The sequence below is a fragment of the Arachis stenosperma genome, chromosome 5 (assembly GCF_014773155.1).
Source record: "Arachis stenosperma cultivar V10309 chromosome 5, arast.V10309.gnm1.PFL2, whole genome shotgun sequence".
Taxonomy (NCBI): domain Eukaryota; kingdom Viridiplantae; phylum Streptophyta; class Magnoliopsida; order Fabales; family Fabaceae; genus Arachis; species Arachis stenosperma.
In genome coordinates this window covers 99,475,081-99,486,313 of record NC_080381.1, presented here as the reverse complement: position 1 = coordinate 99,486,313, position 11,233 = coordinate 99,475,081, and the positions used below count along the sequence as shown (strand labels likewise).

The 11,233-nt window shown below is 28.3% G+C and overlaps 1 protein-coding gene across 2 annotated transcripts; it reads left to right on the top strand.

Annotated features, from left to right (window-relative positions):
- Positions 1–2,015: 2,015 nt before the first annotated feature.
- LOC130983050 (ACT domain-containing protein ACR4-like) lies at positions 2,016–6,058 on the top strand. 2 transcript variants are annotated; one of them, XM_057907221.1, is made up of 8 exons: positions 2,016–2,389; positions 3,025–3,112; positions 3,237–3,282; positions 3,388–3,502; positions 3,613–3,680; positions 3,795–4,388; positions 4,487–4,591; positions 5,317–6,056. In XM_057907221.1, the coding sequence occupies exons 1-8, from the start codon at positions 2,386–2,388 to the stop codon at positions 5,650–5,652; spliced, it is 1,356 nt and encodes a 451-aa protein (XP_057763204.1). In that variant the 5' UTR covers positions 2,016–2,385; the 3' UTR covers positions 5,653–6,056. The 2 variants fall into 2 exon arrangements, with proteins under 2 accessions (XP_057763204.1, XP_057763205.1); XM_057907222.1 differs by lacking the exon at positions 2,016–2,389 and adding an exon at positions 2,486–2,902 and having other exon boundaries at positions 5,317–6,058.
- Positions 6,059–11,233: the final 5,175 nt, after the last annotated feature.

Here is an 11,233-nt window from a genome sequence, read left to right as displayed (position 1 = left end):
TAGAAGGGATGAAGATAAAAAAAATTAGTCTTAGTTTATATATTTTAGTACTCTATGAATACTCCCTCTTTGATTTTCTATTTAGTTTCATTTTAATAATAAATACAAATAAAAAATTATTACATGCATATTTATATTTTTTATTTTATTCATCAAAATTATGATGCTATCACTATTATTTATCAAATCAATCAACTATAAATTATAAATAGTTTTTATTTTTTGGCATAAAACAACAAAGTTGTACAAATAAAAAAATTCATTTAGCTAGAATCTTAAATGCAAATCAGCAGCAAAGAACACAACCCATGTTTCAAACTCTCCTAGTATCTCTTGTATGTTTGATATAAATAAAAGAAAATGAAGTGATTGTTAAAGAGAAAAATATATGATTTAGTGAACTTTTGGCTAAAAATAAATCATTTTATTATTTATAAATCGTAAAAGAGATGAGAATAAAAAAATAGTCTTGATTTATATAATTTAATACTTTGAGTATTGTATTTTTTTAATACTATCCTCTCCATTCATTTGTGAATAAAACTCTACCTCTCTATATTTGGCCCCTCCATGGTTTATATAGGAAGTCCATTGACACATACTAAACGTAAATCGCTATAGGCACCAGCGGTTTATGCACGCACACCAACCTACATAAACCGCTGCTAGCAGCAGCGATTTATGACCAACCAAAAATACACATGATCCGCGGCTGGTACTAGCGGTTTCTGTGTAATTGTAAATCGCTACTGGCAGTAACGGTTTATATAAAATAGTGAAACAATGTATTTACGTATCCGTTTTTGAAATAATGTATTTACGTAAAATTGGAGTTCAACAATTTAAAAATGTAAATTGCCCTTTTTTTAACTATTTTGAGAAAATTAATAAATATAGAAGGAAAAAGAATTACTAGTGGTATATAAGAATAAGAAATTCTCCAATAATAATAATTTCCGAGCAAGTACATACTAAAAAATCCCAAAACATCTTTTCTAACATGAAAGATAAATCTAAATCTAAAGAAGAAAACTAAACCTCCTGATTAAAGAATAAAGATGATTGAACACAAAGCGCAGTATAGCACGTGACCCAGTCTTCCAAAGTCCCAACCGTGCCTTTTGCTAACCGTGCACCTTCTGCCTATTGATTTTTCCTTTAGCCTTTCCTACTTTTTACTCTTTCACCTATTAAACAAAAAATTAAAAGGGTAAGCTACCCAAAAAGAAAAAAAACTCAAAAACATACGATGGAAAAAATAAACTTATCGAAAAAATTAAAAATATACAAAAATAAATAGTTATTAAATATATATTTTTTAAAAAAATTTAAAAATTAAATTTTAATACAATTTTTTGTAAGTATTATTAAAAATATAAAATTCTTTCATCCTTAAAATTTGATAATTTTATGTGAACTAATTTTTTTAAAAATTCTTTTATCATGAATAATAAAGTTTTTAAAAAAATAAAAAAATTCTTAAGATCAAATTTTGCTAATTTTTTGCTTATATCTTCTAAATGGTTATTTCAATATCACTATAAAAATTTCAATTAAATGAATAAATTATTTATTAATCATAAGTTTTTTGTTATCTATAAAAATATAATATTTATTAATTAAATTTTATTATGTTTTAATATTATTTAAAAATTTATTTATTGTTCGTATTTTAAATGGTTAGTACGGTAGCTTGGTAGTAATATAAATTTTTGATTTGATAGTTTCTCAAATTTAAATAATATAAACTGTTTTTTATGTTTTAAAGAGTAACACTGTAACAGAATACCGGAAATCAGAAATAAGAAGAGCACGGTGAAGAGAGATAGAAAATAAAATAAAATAAAATAAAGGGAGGAAGAAAGCGAGCGATAGTGACAGAGAGAGAGGGGGGTGTCTGCGATTTTTTGGATACTTTTTTGAAGTTGCAGGTTTTGGAGCATCGTGTCGGGGCAAGGGTTCAGAATTGGAAATATATATTTTAGATCAACCTCTCTGATACTAACTGATTATCAAAGCAAAAAATAAAGATTTAATTATCCTTAAATTAACATAATTTGAGTCACATACGATTTTATTTTTCATCGTATTAATTAATTCTTTTATTCTAAAAGATTTTTCATATATTTTCCCTTTATTTTCTAATTTTATATATATATATATATATATATATATATATATATGAGAGGATCAAAGGAGATGTGTGGGGTGTGCTATTGAGATCCCTGTGGGGTTTACATACATAGAAGAGAAAAGCACAGGCACACATATAAATACATATATTCTTCACAGGTTTGTTACTTTTCAACAAGTAAGAACGCCACATTCATCAAAGGCCTTATTTTTGTGGTGGTAGCAGCATATCACGAATTCTCAGAACCTGCAATGGGTAGGTGTTCTTGTCCTCTCTTCGTTTGTGGTTTCCTGCTTTCTCGTGCTTTGGTCTTAGATTCATCCTTCGTTTTTATTGTTTTATTTTTTATTTTTAAATTGTCCGCAATTAAGTGGGAACAACATATTCCCTGGATTCATGGTTTCTGAGGGTTAAAATGTTTCATGTCCCTAGTCCTGGTGGCCCCTTTCCTCCTTAGTCTCTCTGGCTATTGCAATTTGCAAGCTGTTATATTGTTGTTTTGTTTCATTGGCTTAAATAGGATTCGTTGCTCTGTGATTCCTTCTTTTTATCACATTAACAGCTAAGCAACACACAGCAAAAATACACCCCACCACACAGACCCTTATTCGTACCCCCAACCACTTTTTTTTTCCTTTTCTTTTCTTCCTTACTCGGTTATTCTTTTTTAACCCACCCTTATTCACTCTCTATTCTTCTCTTTCTCTTTCTCTTTCTCTTTCTCATACACATGCTCTGTGTTTTGTGCAAGGGATTATTCCTAAGGAGGTTCTCCTCTTCATTCATTATCATCAAATTTTTTACATGAATTTTTTATTATTTTATTATTCTTCATTATTTCTACCGTTTTTCCTCTCTTCTAATTTTTTATTTTTTGTCTGTCTTTATAGCTTATATTTCTGAGGCCAACATGAATTTCTGTTCTCACTACATGGATGATGAATATGAGAAACTGTTCCGAAGACTCAACCCTCCCAGGTACCAATTTTTCTCGTTCCCCATTCCAATGAATCGATTCTCTCATTTTAGGTGAAAAAGAAAAATGGAAAAGGGTAAAAATTTGAATGATTCCACTCTCATATATCTTCTGTAATCTTGTCAGAGTTGTCATTGATAATGAATCCGGCAAGAGCGCCACTGTTATAAGGGTATGCATCCTTTTTGTTTGTTTTCTTAATTTTCTTCCATTATAATCATCGTCATCATTTATTATTAATTGTTTGTTCAATGATGATGTTCCTTTTATTGTGCAGGTTGATAGTGCAAACAAGCATGGAATTCTTCTCGAAGTTGTACAAATCCTCACTGATCTGAACCTCATCATAACCAAAGCTTACATTTCTTCTGATGGTGGATGGTTCATGGATGGTAATACATTTAATCTGACCTAATTGTATGTTCTGATTTCACTGAATCTCAATAATTGTTTGGGGGAAAATGTTTAACATGTCTGTTTTTTTATTATTCTTCTATGCCAGTTTTTAATGTCACTGACCAAGATGGAAACAAAGTTACGGATGAAGCTATTTTGGAATACATTGAAAAGGTGTGTCTCAAGTTGGTGATTTCTTAAATTCCTTCTCTGCTTATGAATGTAGTCTTGGTGTTTTTGTTGCAATTTTTTTTTGTGTTGCTTTAATTTAATTTGATTTTTGTGCAGTCTCTTGGTCCCGAATCATGTGTTTCATCTCCCATGAGGTCCGTTGGGGTGAAGCAAACAGTGGACCACACCACAATAGAGCTTATGGGGAGTGATAGGCCGGGGCTGCTCTCCGAAGTGAGCGCCGTCCTCACCAACCTAAAGTGCAACATTGTGAGTACAGAGGTGTGGACTCACAACACCCGTGCGGCCGCTGTGATGCATGTAACCGATGATGAGACAGGCTCTTCAATCACCGATCTGAAGAAGCTGTCTCTGATCAAGGAGCTTCTTTGCAATGTGCTTGGTGGTGGAAACAGAAAAAGGGTTGCCAAGACTGTTGTTACTGATGAAGTCACAACGCATACCGACAGGAGGCTTCACCAGATGATGTTTGATGACAGGGATTACGAGCGAGTTAGTGACGACGAATTTGATGAGAAGCAGAGGCCGAATGTGAATGTTGTGAATTGGTCTGATAAAGATTATTCGGTTGTTACCATTCAGTGTAAGGATAGGCCGAAGCTTCTATTCGACACAGTTTGCACTTTGACAGATATGCAGTACGTGGTTTTTCATGCGAACGTCAATGCCGAGGGGCCAGAAGCATATCAGGTATAAGGCATTTTCAAAGCCATGAATTCCTTTTGTTTTTTTCTGGTTGGTCTTTTGACGACATTGGTTAAAATTTTTTGTTGATTTTGCATGTGTAGGAATATTACATAAGGCATATAGATGGGTCACCTGTAAAATCAGATGCAGAAAGACAAAGGGTGATACAATGTCTTGAAGCTGCAATTGAAAGAAGAGTATCTGAGGTGAGGGACTTTTATGCTACTGAATCTGTGATTTTTTAACTTTGTTATTGCTTTGAAATCTGCAATTTGGTTGTGTATTTTTTTTTAATATGTATGTGCATAATTAGAGTAAACAAGCTTTTGAGAAACTTTTACATGTCAATTAGTTATTCATGAATATTTACTTGGACATTTATATTGATGGTGCAAAAATGTGATCTATTCATAAACTTTACTCTGAAAATATATGGTGAATATGACTTATTGGTGTCATGTAAAGTGGAACTTTATAGTTGGGAGTTACTTCGACTGTAATTGTCATCTCTCACCGCCAACTTGTTTTTTCGGTTTGTGGCCTATAATTCAATCACCAATAAATAAATAAATAAAAAGACTAATTCAACTTGGTTCTTTTTCTTGTGGTTAACAATTTGTCCTTGATTGAGGAGCAGCCACAATCTTTTTGACGGCTTTGAAAAAAATGTCAATTTTTATTTTTTATTTTTAGTGACAGTTTCTTGTATCCTGCTGTCCTTTTATTGTAGTGACTATTATCTGTTGCTATTATTTTTCGTTGCGGCTTGTTATTTAGTCCAGAGATCTTTTCCCCTTTGAATAGTCTCTTCTTTATTTATTCAAATGCCTATTAGGTAGATTTGGTTTGTTTCTCTATCAACCACTGCTTTGTTTGGTTTGGCCTCTTATTCACAAAGACTAACGATTTTTTATTCTGTTTCAAAATTTAGGGTTTGAAGTTAGAACTCTGCACAACTGATAGAATCGGACTTCTTTCTGATGTCACGCGTATCTTTCGAGAGAACAGCCTCACTGTTACAAGGGCAGAAGTGACCACGAAAGGAGGCAAAGCTGTTAACACGTTCTATGTGCGTGGCGCCTCCGGTTGCACAGTTGATTCTAAGACCATAGAATCAATTCGGCAAGCAATAGGGAACACTATCCTTAAAGTTAAGGGCACCCCTGAAGAATCTGTTCCTCAGGATTCCCCTACAAGATCTCTCTTTGGTGGTCTTTTCAAGTCCAGATCCTTTGTTAATTTCGGATTGGTCAAGTCTTATTCCTGAGAAAAGAGTATATATTCTCTCTCGCTCTCATTGTACAGTGAAAGTTCTTGAGGTGCCAAAAAAAGGCCTTACCCCAAATGAAGAGTGACTTTAGTTTTAAGGTTTAGGATATTAGGATCATTAGAATATCTCAAAAAGGTTGAACCTTAGGGAGAGTAGCTTGTAATTCTCAACTCCTCTTCTGCTTTTAGTTTTAGTTTGTCATTGTGATTCTCTCCATTCAAGAGTTGGAGTGTTGGAATCACAGAGAACCTTAGTCAATTAAAAGCTTGAAACTAGTTTCAACCTTCATCATGTACATATATTTTCTCATTTACTAATTTAATTTTCTAGAAGCATTTAATGATTCTCATATTTGTTTAGTTAATAGTTAATACTATGTTACTTTTGGAGTAATACTATATTATTCTCTTTGCATATCTTTGTGCATGCTCCGTAGAACTAGAATGAAAGTGCAAATCAAATTGAAAACGGCAATTATAGCTTAAATGCATAAACATTACCGGACTTAGAGTATCTCCAATGGAATACTTTTAGAGTATCGTTTTTAATATTTTCAACAACTGAAGACTTAAAATTTGTATTGAATTTGATTTGTGACATAAAACTGGTATCATCTTAGAAATACGGTATTATTTTGTTAGAGAACTACTAAAATCTGCTTTAAAATTCTTATAAAACCTAAAATAGAATTAAAATTAAAACTAGTATTAAAAATGTTCTTAGCATCCAAAGGAATTATAGGAACATGTAAGACCATTTACTGTTTAGAATTATTCATTACCTTTGTAATCAATTTACATATTCCATTAACTATGGTTGTCTCTTATACAATCCAGTCACATGAATTTGATGCATTATATGAATTTATAGTAATACTTTATGGGATACAGTATCAGTTTTTTTCCTAAAAAAATTGGGAGCAAATATGAAAATTGTCCTCACATTTTTTTCGTATTATTCATATACCAAAACATTTTTAAACCGACTCAATGTTATTTTATAATTTCATTAAAATTATTAATAGACGATGTATATTTTGTGAAATATCGATTCTTTTATCATTTATTAGAAAAAAAAGCTCTTATATAAAAGTTTGATGCATAGCTATAAGAATTAGACCCGTCCAATCGATTCGACCAAAAAACTAGTGAATTGGATTTTTAACTGGTTCGATTTAGTCTCTGGATCATTTAAGGACAAAAACCAATAAGAATTGGTTAAAACCAGTGAAAATCGGTCAAAATTGATGAAAACCAATAAAAAAAATTAGTCCAACCGAATCAATCAAGAGAAAATTTTAAAATTGTTGAAAATATGGTTCAAATCAAGGTCTTTCTTGTGAATGCATGCTCCGTTTGCCACTAAACTATGTTTTTACTTATTATTTTATATGCTAACTATTAATTATATAACTAATGAGCTATAGTTCAAATATTATAGTCTCTTTATCCTTGTCTAGAGGTCTTATATTCGAGTCTCACTCCTAATTTTTTAAAAAAAAGTATTAATTATATAATAAAAACATACAATAATTTTTTTAAATATTATTTTAATTTTATACTCACTTATATTTAAATTAATTATATTTTTTATTATTCATGATTATTAATATAAATGTTATTAAACATATATAAATAAAAAATATCAAATATTTTTATTAATTATAATATAATTATTTTTTTTATAATTATATGATATTTATTAATATTAATTTTTTAATAAATATATATAATATATAACAATATAATAAATATAAATTAATTAGTTAGTTATTAAAATAATAAATAGTTATTTTAAAAATAAACAAATTTTGATTATGAAAAAATATTAAAATTTTATATACTTATTCAATAATAATCAGATTATAATTTGTTAACTATAATTTGTTAAAAGTTGATTATTTTTGAAATATTAATATATATATATATATATATATATATTTTAAATTTTACTTTTAAAATTTTAATTATTTATATTTTTTATTTATATGAAACTGATTCTAAAATCGACTGATTCAATCACTTGTTCAATTCTTATAATTATAATTTGTTGTCGATATAGGGTGAAGAAGAAGACTATAATATTTTTATTTTTTATAAGTTAATTTTTTTTAATCTTTCTTTACCTTGGATAATAATATTTTATTGAGTTACCAATTTAAAACAATTGGATCATAAACAGGACAAAAAAGAAACGATGATACCTATCCAAAGGTTTTGGACAAAAAGTTATACTTTACCATGCTTTTATAATATTTTTCATGATTTAGTAAAATATAATAATGTACATAATAAGACCATTGTGTGTGCGCGGGCACGACTGATACTCTGCTAGTATTTTAATACCATTTTTTTCAAAGATAATTAAAAAATCGGACATCTTTATAATTAAAATTTGATAATTTTACAAAAAATAAATTCTTTTAAAAATTTTGTACTTTTATTTTTTTATACACATTTTAAATAGTTTATCTAAATATTAACAGAAAAATCAACATGAAATCTACAAAGTTATTGTATAAGAAAGTCATTTGTTATGTATATAAATTATTTTTATTTATTTTTCTTTTACTTTTTTAATTTTTAAACAATTAATTATTATTCATATTTTTTTATTTTTTTAGTAATATAGAATTTTGAATAGTTTATTATATATAATAAAATAAGGCGCTCAAAATTTTTTAACTAAAGTATTTAATCAAGTTACAACACGTGTTTTTTATTTGAAGGTATATGTATATATTGTTGTTGTTGCTTCTTCATCTTTTTTCTCTTCTTCTTCAACAATATCATCATGGTCATTATTTTCTTCTCTTATTCTTTTTCAACGCGGTCTTCTTTTTGAATGTCATTGTCTTCTTTTGTTTGATTTTTTTTTTTATCCTTCGTCATTATCATTATTTTATCATTTTTTTATATATATTCAGAAAATTGAAGCACAACAAATTTGATTTACAGCATAAAAATTTTAAAAGACCACATACTTAGAACATTGATACATAACCAACAAAATATGCACATAATAAAAATTTTAGTACACAACACAAAAAATTCGATACATATTACAAAAATTTTAGTAAACAATAATTATTTTTTTAAAAGAATTCTATGTCTAAAACATGGACATTCAACCAACAAAATACATCCAACACATAAATTCTAGTGCATAGTATAAAAATTTTTGACGCACATCACATAAATTTTTTATACACAACACAAATTTTATAAGAACCACTTGTTCAGATTGACTCATCCAATTAATAAATTATATTTATAGAAAAAAATTCTCTACTATTGATAAATATTTTTGTACTATATATAAAATTTTTTTATAATATATCGATAAATTTATGCTACGTACAAAATTTTTTATACTTTGTTAATAAATTTTTGTGCTTTTTAATAAAAAATTTTGTACTGAAAACAAAAATATTGACATACACTTTTTTTTATTATTGAACTTATACCAATTTAATTAAATTTAATTAAAAAAATATTTATGCGTGTAGCATTACCATTCATAATTTTCACAATCTTATTATAATTGTCATAATCTTTTCAAAGTATGAGATTGATTTCACTATGTCAGCTACTTTGGATGGGACTAACCTAATTGGGTACAAGTCTATAACTAAAAAAGAGTGTTATAAATATGGTCATATTTTATACCTTTCGGTCTTATTTGCTGTGAAAGATTGGGTTTGACGATGATTTTTGGAATGATATCATCAATTTTGAATTAAAGGGTTCATGACAAAGGACATGACATAGGAAATTACATGGAATGCCCCTCAATATTGCATCAGAATTGAGAAAGTTAGCTATCAAACTCTATTATTTTGGAGTGTTTTTCCAATCCTCCCCTCCATTATTAATGTGAGAAATTTCCATGGCTTTACCAAAGCTATATCTTCCATGTCTTATTGGATAGGGCAACTCATTGGCGGCTAACTTTATGCATGGTTAGGTATAAAAAAACAAAAATGTTATGTATGCGTATATAAAAAATAAAAAATTAAAATAATTATAAAATATTTATATATACAAATATATGTTGTTTAATTTATTTTTAATATGTATTTATATTTTAATATATATTTTATATAAATAATTAATTTAATAGTTAATTTTTTATGTACAACTAATATAGTTAATAAAAAAATTATTAGAGTCCTAATATATTTTTTATTATCTTTTAAATACTTAAATGAATAAGAATTTAAATGTATATTTTATTTTTTAAAAATCATAAAAAAATAAAAAATTAATTTTTTTTAAATTTAAGAAGATAATTAAAATGATAAATTAAAAATTTTAATTATTTAAAAGAACCTGATAATAAATGTATTTACTTTGTAAGTCATCTTTTTTGGTAAGGCTATTAGAAGAATTCGACATATATTTTTATGAAAATGATATTTATAATTTTTGTCTACATCTATTTTATAGATAATTATTTTTATTATTTCCTCATACTTCTTAAAATGTAAAATATATACAAAAGAATTATGTACAGAAAGATAATATATATATAATATTCTTCTATTTTTTTTAAAGATAAAATATATTTCCATTAAATTTGGTACATAAAATATAGGGTCTACGTTACGACAAGAAACAATGAAAGATAAGAATCTCCTAAATAAATTACAATTAGAAAGAAATTTAATAGTGAAAAATAGAAAAGAAAATTATAAGAAGTAAAATTTCAGAGAGTAGGACTTGTGAACTAACTCTATAAGAAATTATATGTAGGCGTTGAATCTCGAAGAAGTTTACTAGAAGTATCGAGAATAGAGGCTGGAGCAATGTTGGTTTTTTCAAAGACAAAAAGATTTCTAGTTTTCCAACAGTTTCAACACAGAATAGCAAGCAGTTGTTGGTTCCGATTGTCACCACCCATTAAACGAATCTACTCTCTCATGGTATTTTACCAAAACCAAAATTCAGTAATTGGATAGGTGGGGAGGCATAACCTTAAAGAAATATTGGACCAAGCATCTCTTATAGCTAGACATTGCATTAGACAGTGATGGATTGTTTTATCTTTTTCTTGGCAACGGGGACTCAGTGCGAGTGTTGCAGGAAATTTCCGATAAATCTGGGATAGAACCAAGAGCCGACCATAGAGGCACTTCCAAATAAATAATTTAATTTTGTAAGGAAGCTTCATCTTTCAAAGGTTGATTTAGGGATTTATTTGTTGTATATGGGTTGGACAGAGTTCAAGCGGAGGGTGCAAGAATAGGTACGTCACTCTATAGCCTGATATTGCATACTTCTTTATTTTGTTTGTTTAGTGTCCATTGGAGTATGTCAACTCCACCTTCAATTTTCAAAGATAGAATTCTTGTTGAAATATCACTTGAAAAGATCTCTATAATTAATGGCTGATTCCAAATTCTTTCTTCAATAATCAGATCTTTTACTTTGGGACTAACAATAGCTGAGTGTTGAACATTTATTGGCACAGTGAATAGATATGGGGGAGGCAGCCATGGGTATTTCTATAAAGAGAGTAATCACCTAGTTTTTTTATGACCGATGACCGAATTATCTTTTTATGTATGTCAGAGATC

Coding starts and splice junctions, on each gene's coding strand:
- LOC130983050 (XM_057907221.1), top strand. Junction 3,503..3,612: donor TGGTGGATGGTTCATGGATG/GTAATACATTTA, acceptor CTTCTATGCCAG/TTTTTAATGTCACTGACCAA. Junction 4,592..5,316: donor TTGAAAGAAGAGTATCTGAG/GTGAGGGACTTT, acceptor TTCAAAATTTAG/GGTTTGAAGTTAGAACTCTG.